Genomic DNA, 16277 nt, shown 5'->3' with positions numbered 1-16277 from the left:
GGGCTCAGTCCATTTCCTGTGCTGGGGCTGGAGGCTGCATGCTCTGCCTCACCACGCCGGCCTGGAGCTCCTAATTAATGACCCCGCTCGGTCAGGTGGGAGAGCCGAGGACGGCACAGCCACCACTTACAGGCACTCACTGCACCTGGGTTCTGCCAACTGTCTCCACAGGGCTGGAGGCAGGAGGAAGCGCTGGGAAGCAGAGGTGCTGTGTGTGAGATTAGTGTGTGTGCAAGGGGTATGTGTGCGGGCTGTGTATATGTCTGTGTGGGGTGTGTGGTTGTGTGTGTGAGTAGTATGTGTATAGTGCGTGTAGTGTGTGTGCGTCTGGCTGCTGTGAGGGGCTTCCTGAGCCCTCAGCCGGGAGCTCTGGCCGCTCGGCCTGCAGGACTGACACTGGGGGCCATGGTCTTGCTGTTCACATACCCCAGGGCTGCCAGGAGCTCCCCAGCATCGGCTTCTCGGGCATCATGAAGGCCTGGCTGTCCAGGGAGCCACCTGCCAGGGGTGAGGTGGGCTGGGGAGGGGACACTCTGGGTCCTGGGAGTGTTCTGATGCCCCACCCTCAGCTGGGTCAGGGGAGAGTGTGGGCCCTAAGCCTAAGCCATCTCCCGTTCCCATCCCCCTTCTCTTCGTTTGAGAAGCAGCTAGTACGCTCTCTCTGGGGGCAGGGGGGAGGGCTGAGTTCCCAGTGAGCCAGGAGCCTCTGGAAGTCACGGGAGAGGCAATGCTCAGTGCAGAGGCATGTGGTGTTGATGGTGGGCTCTGACCAACCAGATTCTGCATCTTAGATGCAAGCTCCTCTTCTCAAAGCCCCCAGTGGCCACACTGTGACCCCATCACTCAGGCATCTCATGTTCAACTTTGGGAGGGTCTGAACACCTGGCTCTGAGCTCGTGGACAGGGGCGGGCGGGCATCCTCCGCCAGGACTCAGGCACTGTGGGGCTGTCCTTGTATCAGTCGCTGCCATCTGAGGCCGTGGCTGAGTCTCCTTGCTGAGCAAAGCAGGGGGCACTGGCTGCCGTGCTCAGTATTGATGTGTGCTGTTCAAGCCTGGGCAAAATGGGCGAGCAGATCAGAAGTGGTTTTGGAATAATTCCCAAGTCTGGGCTCCGTCTCCAACTCCTTCTCCACTGGTCGAATAAGCTGGCAAAGCCAAAGATGTTCATTCTCTTCAAGGGGGTTGGTTGGGTGGATCTGACTCAGTTCAAACCTGCAACATACCCTGGAGGTGCCCATTTTGGACAGAGCCGCTGCTGCTAATGGTGGTGGGTGGGTGGGGGAGGGGCGGGCAGGGAGGAGGAAGGAGAGGCCGGTGCCGTCAGCGAGCCCACAGCGGGCCAGGGAAAGCAGAGACACAGCCATGAATAATTATCCCCAAGGCCTGGGTGATGAGCTCTCAGAGGCAGCAGACTGCAGACATGCCCATCCACGTTCAGAGCTCTAGGGATGTTGCTTCTCAGCTCTGTGGCCTTGGCCAAGTTACTTCACTTTTTTGAGCCTTGGCCTCCGCCTTTACAATGCGGATAATACAAACCCCATAGGGCTTTGGTGTGCGTTAAACAAATTACTGACTGTCAAGAGCTGGTACATAGAAGACACGTGTTACCTGGTGGCTCTTGTCAAGGACTTTAGGAGGGGTACAGTTAGGGAGCTCAGCAATGGGGGGGTTCAAAGCGCATTTGGGGGAGTCCCGCAGCCCAGTTCAAGCCCTTCTCCTCTAGAAAAGCCTCTTAGAAACCCCATATTCTGCCTTCCAAGCTCTGCAGCCAGCGTGGCTCCCCTTCTCAGCCCTCAGCACCCCTCCCGTGTACAGTGGCCCCTGAAGACGCACCTGCACCTCCCTCACCGGGCTCACTGCTCAGCAGTGCTCAGTGGATGCTGGGTGAGAAAACTGCGCATGGAAGCTGAGTCCAAGAGGACGGAAGGACTTGGTCCAAGGTAGGATGAAGGGTAATAGGAGCAGAAAGAAATTCCAGGGGCAGGAGCTGAGCGAGCAAAGGCTCGGAGGCAGGGAAGCACAGGGCCTGCTCAGGAAGCAGCAAGCCTCTGGTTTGGGGATGCTATTAAGAGGACAGAGGGTGGGAAAGAGGCTTCTTGGATGTGAAGTCAGCATTTACTCTGTGCTAGACACAGCTCTAAATGCTTCAGGGCAGCCCATTTAATCCTCACAACAGCCTCTGAGGTGGCTGTGAATGACCCCATTTTACAGGTCAGGAAACTGAGGCCCAGAGAAGCGAAGTCACCTCCCAAGGCCACACAGCGGGTAAGGGGCTGAGGCAGGACTGTTCAGACAGTCTGGTAGGTTACAAGTTGGTCAGATATACACTGAAGAGCTGGTCCTGTGTGAGGGGGTGAAAGCCTGTGATCCGCAGATGCTAGGAGGACCCCAGCTCCAAAAAAGGGTGAGTCAGAAGCAGCTCTCACCAGTGGAGTAGGGGCCTGTGGGCAGAGAGCTAGGTCATGGGAGGAGGGGAGGGAGACCCAGCCAGCCCGGCAGGGCCTTGCTCAAGGGAGACAAGAAGTCTGGCTTCTAGAATTGACTCTGAGCCACCTGAAGACCCCATTATCTCTCTTTTGTGGGGGACACCTTGGACTTCTGTACTGATCAGCTCTTGGCTGTCATAGGGGCAGAGAGCTGCCCCCCCCACTCAGCCCCGCCCCATGAGGCTACAGGCTGCTGGAGCTCAGGGCCCACATCTGTCTGCTTCACATCTGGGTCCCCAGTTCCCAGTCCAGAGCCTGGCATGTAGCAGGTGCTCAATAAATGTTTGTTTGGATGAGACCATGGCCCCCTCAGCCAGGGAGAGCTGCACCCCTACCCCCAATTCTGGGAACTCAGTTCTGGGCTCTTCCTGCTTGTCAGGTAGCCTTCTTTCTGAATTTTCCCTTTGAGGACGGCCCGGGTCCAGCCGCTGTGTGCCTGGAGTTGGAAGCCCTCCCTTATACAGGGCAAGGGAGAGGCCCTGGCAGGGGAGCCAAGATAAGAGAGCCAGCTGCTCTTCCTCCACCTCGGGCCCAGTCCAGGCAGAACCTGGGGCCCAGGCGCCAGGCAGGCCTCAAAGGTGCCACCTCCCTGGAGCCGGGGGTCTGGCCCAGCCTCGTGCTCCCTCCTGGCTTGGCGACAAAGCTTCCTCTAAATTTAGCTGCTGGTCTAAGCCTGGGAGAGTTGGGACCACAGGTCCTGCGGCCAGGCTGCCAGTAACTGGACAGGAACGGGGTGAGCTCCCTCCCTGCCTTCTCCCTCTCCGCCCAAGGTCAGAGAGGACTCCTCTGGAGGGGGAGGGTTCCTCCCCAGTGTTTTCTTTCATTCACTGGTCTCACTGAGCCTGAGCCAGGAACAGAGGAAAGAGAAACTCATGCCCTACCCCGGGGAAGGAGGAAGAGATGGGGACACTGAAGACAGGGTATGGGGAGGGGGGAAGGAGGGGGAGGAGAAAGGGGAGAGACGGCAGGATGGAGAAAGGAGAGGAGGAGGAGGAGTAGAGGGGGGAGGAGGGGCAGAAGAGAGGGAGGAAAGGTGGGGGGACGGGGCGTGAGGAGGCAGAGTCTGGGCCCTGAGCAGACACAGGGGAGACAGTACTGGAGCTGCGGCTGGCTGAGGCAGAGGGTGAGGGACTGGCAGTCAGATGAAGGAAGTAGGTAATTGTTTTCTGGAGTATCCGAGCAGGCTTCCTGGAAGGGGAGACTTTTTAGATGCTCAGTTCTAACTTATTAGCTGCCGGGACCTTGACTGAGGGCCCCAAGAGCCCGCAGCAGCTTTCCATAGGGCTCTCCGTACCCTGAGTGTTCCAGCAGGTCCCTCTTTCTAAGATGCCCCACTCTCCCATCTAGTCTGAATCCAGCCACCAACTTGCCTGGAGAAACTTCCAGGTCTTTCCTCGGCATGTGTTCTCTCTCATCTCTGAAAGCCTGTGACTCCCTCTAGCCTCTGTCCCTCTTCTCTGACCTGTGCCAAGCCCTGGGTCCTGCATACAGTTGTCTGAGGGAGCAAGGGGGGAGGGAAGGCAGGAGCTGGCCTGCAAGAAGTCCTGTAACAGGTCACTAGGCCTAAAATTATCTCCTTAATGATCAACTCATCTAATATCCAGTTTGCCTAAAAGTCACCTCTTTCTGATTTGTTTTGGCATCTGAGTGTCTTACACTTTCGTGAAGGGAAGGGAATATGGAGTCAGGCTGCCTGGTTTGAATCCTGGCCCTGCTACTACCAGATGAGTGACCTTGGGCACACGACCTTGCCTTAGCTTCTTCATCTGTCAAATGGGGATATTGATGGTCTTATGCCCTAGGGTGGTTGTGAAGCTTAAAACAGGTAATGTGTGTCAGAGCTTAGAACAGTACCAAGCATGTGGTAAGTCCTGTGTAGATACTAAACAGAATAAACAAAATAAGCTTATTGGATAATATATCCCTCCCTCTGGCAGATTTGAAATGATATCTTAAAAAATTAGAATTTTGAGTGAAGTGACTTACGACTGACTGAGGAGGCCTAAAAATGCTTAAAATTAAATAAAGTAGAAAATGACAGCTAAGAGAATACAGAATAGTCCCGTAATTCATAAAGTGCTGCAAATCTGAGACTTACTAGGAATACGAAATTAAATAGGCAGACAAACTGGTTTTTAAAAAAAATACTAAAACATCAACAAAATGGCAAAAACAGAGAGACTAAATTAGCTGATTAGGTTAGAAAACACTCAGAGAGTAGTTGAACTTGGGGGAAGAGTTATTAGATGAATTAGCTTCTGGTAAATGGCCCTTGAGTCCCCTGCCCCCAACCCTCCACAGACCCCGGGTGTGTGTGCAGGGCCCTGGCCTTGGTCTTGGGGAGAGCTGTGCAGGTTAGGGAGGGTCCAGGCTTCTGGAATTTGGTCCTTCCCTCTTTGTTGAGCCTTCTCAGGACAGACAGCCCCACCAGAAGCATGAACCTGGGGCAAGAGACCACAGAAGTGCTGTCCTAAGGCCCTGGCGGGAAGCACCTTGTTGCTCAAAGGTCCGACAGGTTGGACCCAGACAAGACTTCTTGGGGTCTTCACAGAGGGGGAGGCAAGGTTAGAATCAAGGGGTTTGGAATCCAGCAGCCATATTTCTTAGCCTTACTCAACCTGCATTTCCGTCTGTAAATAACTGTCCCAACCTTCCCAGTGTTTTAGTAAAGGGCTTAGCATGGCTCCCGGTGCCCAAGAAGCCTGCATGATTTCAGCACTGCTTCCCAAAGTAGCTTCTCAAAGGCCTCGAGGGGCAACTGGTAGCAGCAGGGTCAAGGCTTGGCTCCTCCAGGCTCTTGCAGTGTGGGCTGACCCAGGCTGTCCTCCCCACTCAACCACCAGCTGGAATTTTCACAATTGCACTTTAGATCAGGCCCCTCCCCAGCTTAGCGAGCCCTGAGCTCCCTGTGCCCTTGGGATAGAAATCAGATCCCACCAGGACCCACCATGCCCCCTGGAGCCTCACACCATCTCTTCTCAGGGTTGGGACTCTGGAGCCTTCCTCCCAGCTTGCTCTTCCCTCAGCCCCCCTCTAGGACCACCCCATCTCCATCCCTGCCATCCTGCCCACCTCCCGCCAGACTTCCTCCCAATCCTGGCAGAGGCTCTTATACCTGCCCACACTTGTTCTCAGTTCCCATGACCAGAGTTTGTACATACACACTTAATTCTTAGCCGTTGTTTTCTTCGGCCAGAGGCTTCTTTAGGTTATCAACTTCATAGGGCAGGGGCCATGGGCTGGTGTTTTCACCCTTATGTCTTTACCATGCATGATCCTCCTTAAATACTGGTTGCATCAAGTATTATTGAATAAATGAGAGGGCTGGAGGCCAGACCCTCCTGGATCGCCTTCCTTCCCCACCACCCGCTCCAGGTCACTTACTCTCTTTTCATAGAGAGCAGAAATCTCAGAATAGTTGGACGAGGACCCAGAAATAAATCCCATTACCACGAAGACCCAAAGCAAGGAAGCCTGTGCTTTGGGGCTAGAGAGACCATGGTCCTCTGTAGCTGGTTACGTGCTGAGTAACTTTGGGTGAGTAACTAGTCTCTAGTCTTGGGCCATCCGGGGAGCTAGGGGCAGGGCCTGGGTTGACTCTAAGGGGAGAGCAGACTGTTGCCTCGGAGGTTGCCAGTTCTGACGTCCCCGGGACCCAGGGTACCCTCCCACAGACCCCTCAACCTGGCCGGGCTCTGCGGCAGCAACCAGAAACCCTCTCCGTCTAACCAGCTTGGGCGGCTGGCATCATGGCCCCCAGAGGGGGACGGCTGAGGGGCCACCCTGGCCCTAACACCAACTGTCTTGAAGGCACCTAACCCCGGAACAAGTGCCAGGGGGCAAAAAGAGCTCAGAGCCCAAGACCTTGGGAGTGGGAGGTGGGGAGGAGGGGGTGGTAGTGAACCCACTCGACAGCCTCCACCCATCCCTGCAATGTCGTTAAAAGGACCTGGCAGGTCTAGGGGCCATCTGCCCATCGGGGCACTGACCACACCTCAGCATGGTGCCCACTCCTCTCCTCCACCTGACCAGACCCCCTGGGAGGGCAGGGCCCCTAGTGCCTTCATCTCTGCTTACTCTGTGCCAGGCACGGTGCTCAGAGCTTTATCTGTACTATCTCAACTATTCCTCATGACAACCCTATTCAGTAAGCACCAAAATCATCCTCATTTTACCCAGGAGGAAACTGAGGCTGGGGAAATTTGAGTAGCCTGTCCAAAGTCACACACTAAGCAGCAAAGCAGGGATTTGATCAGGTCTGTCTGCAAAGCCACTTTGCCACAGACAGTGGACACTCACTACCTATCTGTTGAATGAGTGTTGAATGAAGGAGTCCTCTGTGTACATATGGGGATGGGGCCAGGCCTCCTGACCTCCAGCCTGGCTCTGTCCCTTGCACTGCAAGGCCTCTGAAGCCTTTTAGTGTCGTGGCTCTTCATGAAAAGTGTGGCCTAGGACAGGTCACCCTCCCTCTCCGAGCGTCAGTTTCTCCATCTGTAAAATGGGGAGAGGGTAAGAGGTAGATTCCTCCCACATCTGTTTCTGGAAATCACCCCCTCCTAGCCTCACCCCCACTTCTTCAGCTCTTTCTGTACAGCTCCTCTCCATCCCGTCACCCTCGGCTCCTACCTGCAGACCCTGACTCTGGCCAGTGGGCACACCCACAGCTTTGAGAAACCCCTGGCAAGGCTGGTTCCTCCAAGTGCCCCCTCTGCCCCATTGCTCATTTGATACTGAGGGCTGCCTGGTTTCAGGCACTGAGACAAGTGTGGGAACCGGGCTGCAGGAGATGGGGGACAGCTTTCTGGGGGTCCCTTGTGGGGAAGGGCCAGAACTGGGATGGGGTGAGGAAGGGACTTGAGGCTCCTGCAGGGGAGACGGAGCGGGATCTATGCGGGAGGTGACAGTTCTGACGTCCCCGTCTGACGTCTGACAGGGGACAGGAAATTTCTGGACCCGAAGAAGGGCATGTCCTAGACACTAGGGCGTCCCCCGGAATGCTCTGCTCATCCACAAGGGCTTCCAGGTCCCATCCTAGCTGGTGTGAAGAGTTTCATCTCCCCTCCACTTGTCCCCTCATCCAGGGAGGACATCTCCATCCCATCACCGGACACAGGGATCCCCAACCCCATCCCGGCTACCAAGCCCTAAGACCTCCTCCATCCAACTCCTAACAGGGCTAAGTGAAACCGAGCCCAGTAACTGAGCACTGAGACCCCCTACCGCCTCGCAGTCAGGAGAGCACGGAGCTCCAGCTCCCGGCGCCTCGACCCTGCGAACAGATCCCCCCGCTACCGCGCCTCCCCGCCCGCCACCACTCCCCGCACTTACTCTGAGCAGCGGCGGCAGGAGGCAGAGAAGGCAGAGGAGCGGGTGCGGGGCGTGGAGAAGGCGCGGGGGTCCCGCGGGACCCCCCATGCCCTCAGCGGCTGCGGACCCGAGCGCACCTCAGAGCACAGCGGTCCCGCCCTCCCCCGCCCTCCCCCGCCCCAGGCTAGAGCTGTGTGGGCCCCTCCCTCCCCAACGCACCAGGCGGCCAAGGTATGGCCCTGCGCACGGGAAGAGGGGGTATTCTCCCCCCTCCACGCTCCGCAGTGACACCGCCCCACGGCCCGCCCCCTCCAGGTTATTTATAGCGGTGCTGGGCAGCAACTTCTGCCCAGGCAGCCGGAGAGACCAGACTCTGCTTCCAGTCTGCAGAGAAGGGGTTAATGCCTTTTACCAGCCTGCCACCTTTGCCAGGGCTGTAGCTACCCACGCTGGGGAGAGAGGAATTGAGAAAGGGAGGCGGGGGTCCTTGTGGTTTTGGCCAGAGCACAGAGTGGGCTGGGCGGATCTCATCCCCACCAGGCTTCCCAGCCCTGCTGGCATCTTCTAGTTGTCTGGGGAGCTTTTTTACCACACACCTCTGCCCACTGGGACAATCGAAATTTGAACGTGGAGGCCAGATTAAATAATAGTTCTGTGTCAGTGTTCAACTTCTCGATTTTGATAACTGCCCTTTCCATAGGTAAGAGAAAATTCTTGTTCTTAGGGAGTAATATTTAGGGCTAAGGGGATACCATATCTCTAACTTATTTTCAAAGGGTTCAGAAATACACACACACATACACACACAAATACACATATAGAGAGAAAGAGAACAATAAAACAAATGAGGTAAAATGTAAATAATTGGTAAATGTGGGCAAAGAGTATGTGGGTATACTTTGGATCATTCTTCCAACTTTTCTGTAAATTTGAAATAAAATGCTAAAAAAATATATTCAACAACAACAACAACAAAGGAACAATGACAACAAATGCAGCAATGCCGGACCCCACCCAGAGCTTCTGATGATACAGGCTGGGGCAGGGCCCAGACATTGATATGTTTTAGTAAATTTCACAGGGATCCTGATATCAGGCAGGGTTGAGCAGTGCTGGTCTCAGATGCGGACAGGTCCAGCCTAGGGCTGGGTCAGAGCTCAGGAGGTGAGAATTCTGGGAACCACTGAAGAAGGCTGTGGAACTGTTCTAACAGGTGGGCCTGGTGCACAGCGTTTAAAAGCTTAAGCAGCAATTCCAATGTTATTAGGATCTGAGGGGAAAGCATTTGAGGAATGTGATTAGTGAGGCACTGAGCTTTTCCTGTAGGGTGCAGATGAGGTGGGTACAGCCCAAGTTCAAGAAACTTAGACACTCTGTTTACTCTGGTCTCTGCCTGGGATACTTTTCTGTCCCTCAGTTCTTCTCCACCTGCTTCCTCCAGGCAGCCCTTCCTGACTGTACCAGCTCCCACACTGGCCTGCCCTGAAATCTCAGGGCCTAAATCTGAGCCCCTGATTCTCCTCGATGTGGACTGTTCTCTTATGGCCCCTTGGATGAGGCTGGCCTCCACGCAGCTTGGTTGGGAGGCAGGGGAGGCACTTCTTTTTATTTGTTCCTCCCTTTCTCCTCTGTTGCACAGAGCCTAGCTCCAATGGTGCAGGGGCATTTTTACAGGGAGATCAAAGGAAGTGTTGACCAGATCTCCCCATTCATCTGAAGGTGACAGGGTAGAAACCCCTGAGACAGGATATGGCTTTCCTGGACCCAGTCAGATGGCCTTGATCAGAGAGGGCTCCTGGTAGGAGATAACCACTCAGTCAGACTTTGATTGAAGGGTGGGTAGCCTCAGAGCTGATGGGTCATCATGAGGTTCAATAGTTCTTTTCAGCACGTGTTACTGGAGCATCTCCATCACAATGGGTGCTGTTAAGCAGAGAGCAGAGGCTCCGACCTTGAGGCCAGCCTCATTGCCTGTGAAGAGAGTGCCAGCAGAGGGGAGGTGTGTGGACCCTGTGAGATCTGGGCCTGAATAACTGTGATGGGAGCTGTCCGATAGTACAAGGTACGGGACAGCTCAGGGAATGGTGGGGGGGGTTCTCTGGGGGAAAGGCACTACAGGAGCTCCTTGAATGATTTAAACAGATGGAGAAGGGAGAGATCTTTCCTCCAGATGGAGGAGTTGGGGAGAACAGGAGCAAGGAGCTGGGCAAGCACAGCTGACTGGGCTGGGTGTCTAGCTGGGGTGGGGACAGTGTAGGGTCAGGCAGTGAAGGACAGGCTGTAAGGAAGCTAGATCTGCTCTAGTTCTAGGAGGGTCTACAGAGCAGGCACATGGGCGCTTGGTCCTGATTCCTCCCTGGTAGGACATTCTGTGTGCGCTTCCCTGGCTTTCCTTGTGTTTCCAAACGGTGCCCTCCTCCAACCTGGAAAGTTCATAGGAGGGCATCTCTTGGACAACTAGAGCTGCATTTTGCACCAAGGTAGGGATTGATCCCCAGGAACCCAGGGGTTTACATCTTCCAACCCCCAAGGGTATGCTTTGCCATTGACTGGCTAGTGCTCTTTTGCCTGGAGGTGAACCAACCCCAGATGTAATTAACTTGGGGCTCCCAGGCATCTCAATGCTGTGGGTTTTCTTTCCCTTTTCTGTCCTGCTTTGCCCCTTCTCTTACCAGTCCCTCCTGGGAGCACCTCCCTTATGAGTGCTGTGTGGGAATTCTCATCTCACCTCTGGGAGTCTAAGGGAGCCTAGAAGGTTAGGAGAGTCTGGACTTGGCCCTCCTAAATGTAATGGGTTAAAAACAAACAGCAACAACAATAAGAAACATACAAAAACTTTTGAGCCCCTAAACTGTCCTCTGGACAGCTTTTCTCTGCTTTCAGAGACTGCTGGTGGCAGAAGAAACCCTGCCAGCAGCTATGATCTGGACAAGGCTAATACAAATTGTCATTTATAAGCTTTCTCTTCCTAAGGGCAGACTGGAGCAGAGGAGCCTTTTTATTTATGAAAATGCCTTTATGGCCCTTTTTGGTATGAAAGGCAAACTGAGGATGGTCTAGAAAGGGAGATGGGTGGTTTGCTTTGTAAAATAAAGCAGTGGAAATTCTGAATTTAGCCTAGTTTGGCATCTAAGTCAGTGAAGGGGTAGAAGGGCTGGGATCTGGGCTGAGGGTTGTCCCAGGGACTTGGAGAGAAAGGGGGGACAAAGACTGCTGGGTCTGAGGAGGGATAGGCTGGAGGGGCTTCCCAGAGGTGTTAATAGTCAGTGAACATTAGTGATGGGGCTGTAATTATTCTCTGCTAACCCCCATCTTCAGAAATAGGCCATCCTACATGACAGCCTGTGCCAGTGGCGCTTGGGGAATGAGGACGGGTGCCTGTGCGTGGATAGAGCTGGAGAGGGGTCAGCAGCTGCAGGAGGGAAGGGTGCTGGACATTGTTTTGTCCAGAATGGCCCTGTCCTTCTGAGCAATGCTCCATCCTCTGCTCCAGTGTTTCTCAACATTTTTTCTTTATAATCATCCCTCCACCCAAAAGGAGCCTTTTTTATATTATTTTCCTAATTGCCCTCCCCCCTATGAAATTTTAATACCACAGACATATTGTATATCTATTTATGTACTGTGGTTCTTTGGAGGGCCATAAACCCTTATAATATCTAAGATTGTTTTGCCTTCCAAGTACCACTTTTTGCCTCCTTGGGGGCAAGATTCTCCTCCCTCCCTGCCCCCACCCTCCCCAGTGCACGTTCTAATTCAGCCACGTGATTGGATTGGCCTATGCAATCAACCAGGCTGGACAAAGGAGAGGGCCTCACCCTACTGAGCACAGTTGGTTGGTACAGGAGTGGATGGCTGATCTGAACTGACTCAATCAGAGCCCTTCCCTGGGATTTTTAAACTTTGCATCAAAGAGAAAGACTATTCCTCTTTTGGAGAAACTGACAGGTGCAAAGCACAGCCGTTGACTTGGCTGTTGACTGTTGTCTGGGGAAAGCCAAGCTGAAGGAAAGGGGAGCAGAGAAAAGAGGAGGGGAGAGGGTCCATGCCTGAGCTAGTTTGAAGTGTATTTCTGTTGCTTACCACCCAAGGAATTCTGATCAACACAGAAGGATCAAGAATTGAACAGGAGTAGAATTTAGAGTAAAAGGTGACCAGGAAAGTGGAGGACACCCCATGTCTGGGAACCAGAGCTGTTGGGGAGAGCCCGACTTTCTGTAAGTCTAATGGGCTGGAACAGTCAGGTCATTGTGTGTGGTTATGAAAGGAAAGGGTGACTTTGGAGGACTGGGGTTCTTAGGGACACAGGCTGCATGTGTCTCTGAGTGGAAGAGGGACAGGGTTGGATTTGCAATCTAGAATGCTTGCTTGGGCGGCAGGGTGTTCTTGCGTTAGAGCCACAAGTCTGAAGTTAAGGAGAAAGCAAAGTGGCTGGTGCAGCAGCCCGGGCAAGAGATAAGATGGCATCTCAGTCCAGAGTCTGAAGGAAAGGCAGGGGCTGCACCACGCAGGGGACATTGGCCAGACTCCCTGTCCCGCCTGGCAGGGCCATCACATGGACCCCATCTCTCATTTGGGACTGAGACTGCTCAGACCCATTGCCACAGCAGATGAGGGGGAATGCCCCCTTTACGGCCAGATGACATCTTGTCCCCCAGGTTTATGATGCTATCTCCTTATTTTAGCTGTGGTCACACCCATTTAGCCCCAGACTGCAAAGTATGCTTTTGCGATGCAATTTCAGAACACAATTTTATAGCATTGCTGAAAGAATAGGCATTGATTTTGCTCATTTTTAATTTTTATTTTTTCTGTTGGTTCTGTGGGATATTACTCTGATCTCTCTCTCTCTCTCTCTCTCTTTTTTTTTTTTTTTTTCCTCCCAAATTCTAGTTCAGGGTGGTCAGATCCAAGTATGAGTTATGATCAGCTCTGTTGTCACTTGGCTCCAAAGAAAAACAAGTCATCATGTTTGATTAATAGGGATTAAGTCAGCTCTGGCAGTTTTTACCTGCTCATCAAGGAGCCTTGAACTTTGTGCCTGGAGAACAGCTGTGGGGCTTGTATTTTCCGGAACCGCTCGGGCTCCGGGGCTGAGTGGCACTTGGGGCCTGGCTCCTGGTTGTCGTGTCTGTGGTTTCACAGCTGCCCCCTGTCTCCTGTGTAGGCTCCTCCCGGGGGCAGATGCCACGGGCCGAGCTGGGCAGAAACCCACGGAGGGGATCCCGAGGGTGGTGCCGGCCGGGCCGCCGCTGTCCCCTGGGAAGGGGTCTGGTCTATGGTGTCCGTCCTGCTCCAGTGCCTCCTGGATGACACATCTCTCTCTACCTTTTCTCCTCAGTTGCTGTACCTGTCAAGTGAAATAATAACACCTACCGTGGAGGGTCATTGTGAGGACTGGAGGAGAACACCTCTTCCTGGAAATGCGAGGGAATATTAATCATTGTCACTCTGTTTCTTCCCATTCAAAGTCAACAAACATTGAGGACTCATTATGTGCAAGATCCTGTGCAAGGCGTGACTGTGGGTGCCTAGCACGGAGTAGGTTCCTAACAAATGTTTGTCGAATGGACAAAGGAATGGGGATGACCACGGGAAGCTTGGAGTAAGAGGCTTGGACAGAGGGCTTTGAGAAGGCCCTGACACAACGGGCAGACTCTGAATGTTTCCACCCAAGTCTGCCTTTCCTGCACTCCTGTAAGAGCACTAGGCAGGAAGGCAGAGGACAGTCAATAAGAATTCAATCGTTATTGAGCACCTATCAAGTGCAGGGTGCAGGGAGAGAAGACACAGAGGCTGTCCCAGCATGGTGGCAGGGACAGACCAGTAATCAGACAAGGGCTGTGAGGGCCAGTGAGTATGGACTCACCAATACCACCCAGCCCCCGGGGTGGCAGAGGATGAGCAGAGCTCACCTGTGTGATGGTGGAGGTGTGGAGGCCAGTGGAGGGGCGGTCAAGGTGCAGGGAGGGTCTCCCAGAGTGAGTGAGAAAGAGACAGGCTCGGGGACCGCCGGGAGGCTGTCGGCGTGGAGTCAGTCATGGATGGGCGGTGGGGCCACTGAGGTGAGGCTGAGCAGTGGCCAGAGCCCCGGCCAGGGGGCATGTGGGCTGGGTAAGGCAGGCACTGGCGGAACTGGTGACATGGTCACATTGGCACTGTAGAAAGAACAGAGTGGATGGTGGCTTGGCTGGGACATGCCCCAAAGGCAGGAGACAAGTCGGGTGGCACTAAGGATAGGAAGGGGTGGTGGCCTGAGTTCTGGTCCTGATGCTGCTCTGCAGAGAACATTGGAGCTGGAAGGAACCTTAACAGCCACTCCGTTCCCATCCCCACTTTACAGGTGACAGCAGGCCCAGTGAGGGCCCTGCAGGAAGGCTGCCCCTTGACTGTACCACCGGCCCGGCCCCTCCCCACCTCTGCCTGCAGAGTGAGATGAGCCCACATCACAAGTCCCTTCCTTTTCTCCTGGGCCAGGCTGCTTCTGCTGCGGGGTAGCTTGTGGGTCGGTCCCCCAGAGGGCAGGAGCCCGAGGCATAGCTTAATAAAAGGTGGGTGGTCTGTGAGGTTGATGGGGCCTGGCTTCAGCCCTTTGCTGCCAAAAGTCAGGCCCAGTGGCTAGGTAGCTTGGGAGTATCTGACTGAACTTGCCCCAAGCCTGCATTGGGAGGAAGGGTCCAGTCCTTCTGCGGGACTTACCGGCTGTCTGCCCTTGGCCAAAAGCTTCACCCTCTGAGCCTCAGGCTTCTCATCTGCCAAGTGAGGATAAGGCTGTCTCTGTGGTTGGGGTGACTTACATGACCCCCAGGTCATGGAAGAGTCTGGAGAAGTTCAGATTCCCAGGGGGCTGGTCTCCCTGTCGGGGTCCCTGGTCTCTGTTTGGCCACTCTCCACACTGGGGGTTGATGGCCTTCCGGGCAGACACTCTGATAACTTCCTGGCCCAGTGGGGGGTGGCAGTTCTGCTTTGCTCCCTCGGCCAGAGCCAGCTGATCAGTGATGTGGGCTAAAATCCACTTCCTTCCACCCTGATCTCCTTTTCGCCACCGTCCTCAGCTGTGCCTGGAACAAGACAAGGCCCTGAAAACAACAAATTAGGGGACTTGGAGGTTATGACCGCTAAAGACTTGCACCTGCTAATTCACCCCCTTTCACCTTCCCAAGATACACAGAAAATCATCAGCAGTGCCAAAGGCTAGACATAAGCCAGAAACAAGGAGACATTTAATCCAAGCTCTAAGAAAGTCCTGAAACAGGACGCCGGCCACTCTGGGCCCTGCTTTCCTGCCAATATGCCTGTGTCCCAACTGTGGGAGGGCTGCTCTCCCCTAGGCCTCTCCCACCCATAGCGTTTTCCATGTGACAACAGCTGTCCTTTGAGATTTAGCTCAAGTTGCTGTAAGCACATTATCCCGCATCCCGGGGGAGCTTCAGTGACCTCTCCGGGCGGTCATGTATTCCAGGGAGCTCATGTTCTCATGGTCATCTCTGGTCAGAGTCCCAGCTTTTGCTGGCCTCTTGTCCTGCCCTTGTCTCTTCTGTCTGGCTCGCACAGACCCACACGTGCATTTCCCCTGAGCCCCTGACCACAGAGCGGGGTGCGGCTACCCCGGCTACGTGGAGGCTCGGCAGTGAGACCCTTCTTCCTCCTGCTGCACCAAGACCCTTCTGCTCCTGCTGGCTGCGCGTGGATCTGCTGCCTTGAACCTCACGCCTGCCAGGCGCCAGCCCCACTAGCCCCTGCCTGGGGACAGAGGCTATGCAGGGCCCAGCGAATTGCCTGCTGGGTAGTCGGGAGGGAGAACCGTCCTCGTTAGAGGCCCCGCAGCAGGGTGCTTCTGGGTGTGTGTAGTGGGACAGCGTCTGTTGTGGATGAGTGTGCCCTCTGGCCACCAGAGAGGCGGGTTCGAGACCGTTCAAATGATTGCCAGCGTGACGCATTCAGACCACTCTTTCCCTCCAGCCTCTGGCCTGCTGTGACCCGCCCTCACGGGTCTCAGAGCTGCTCTGCCATTTGGCTTTGCCTGTGTTCGTCACGGTTTTCGAGACAAACGGAACCAGTAGGATATGTATACATAAAAAGAGATTCATTTTAAGGAATTGGCTTGCGCAGCTGTGGGAGGGCGGCAAGGCTGAAGTCCATAGGTGAGCTGGCAGGTTGGACATTCAGGTGAGAGTTTGTATTGCAGTCTTGAGTCTGAAATCTGCAGGGCAGGGCAGGCAGGCTGGGAATTCAGGCAGGGTCTCCATGTGGGAGTCTTGAGGCCGAATTCCTTCATCTTTGGGGAAACGTCAACTTCCCCTGATTGGACGAGGACCACGCATACTAGGAAGGTAATCTGTTTTACTCAAAGCCTACTGGTTTAAATGATTTAAAATCTAAAAGACACCTTCATAGCAACATCTCAGTGGGTGTTTGAGCAAGCAACCGGGCACCATAGCTTAGCCAACTTGACACATAACATTAACCGTGGCACAGC

General features: G+C 54.3%; 1 protein-coding gene and 1 long non-coding RNA gene across 2 annotated transcripts in view; both read right to left on the bottom strand.

Annotated features, from left to right (window-relative positions):
• Nucleotides 1-7960, bottom strand: part of CRHR2 (corticotropin releasing hormone receptor 2) — a 45018-nt gene extending 37058 nt beyond the window's left edge. The window contains exon 1 of the mRNA XM_007175250.2: nt 7820-7960. Coding sequence (XP_007175312.2) covers nt 7820-7906 — 87 coding nt within the window. The 5' untranslated portion in view covers nt 7907-7960. The remainder of the gene's footprint in view (nt 1-7819) is intronic.
• Nucleotides 7961-12686: 4726 nt separating this feature from the next.
• On the bottom strand, nt 12687-14808 carry LOC103019557 (uncharacterized). Its single transcript, XR_450407.2, has 3 exons — nt 14498-14808; nt 13714-13956; nt 12687-13215 (listed from the first exon to the last, which is right to left on the bottom strand). It is a non-coding gene; the product is annotated as an uncharacterized LOC103019557 (long non-coding RNA).
• Between the last annotated feature and the right edge of the window lie 1469 nt (nt 14809-16277).

The sequence above is a fragment of the Balaenoptera acutorostrata genome, chromosome 7, assembly GCF_949987535.1.
Source record: "Balaenoptera acutorostrata chromosome 7, mBalAcu1.1, whole genome shotgun sequence".
Classification (NCBI taxonomy): Eukaryota; Metazoa; Chordata; class Mammalia; order Artiodactyla; family Balaenopteridae; genus Balaenoptera; species Balaenoptera acutorostrata.
The sequence above is the reverse complement of the archived record's forward strand: the minus strand, read 5'-3'. Positions and strand labels throughout refer to the sequence as shown.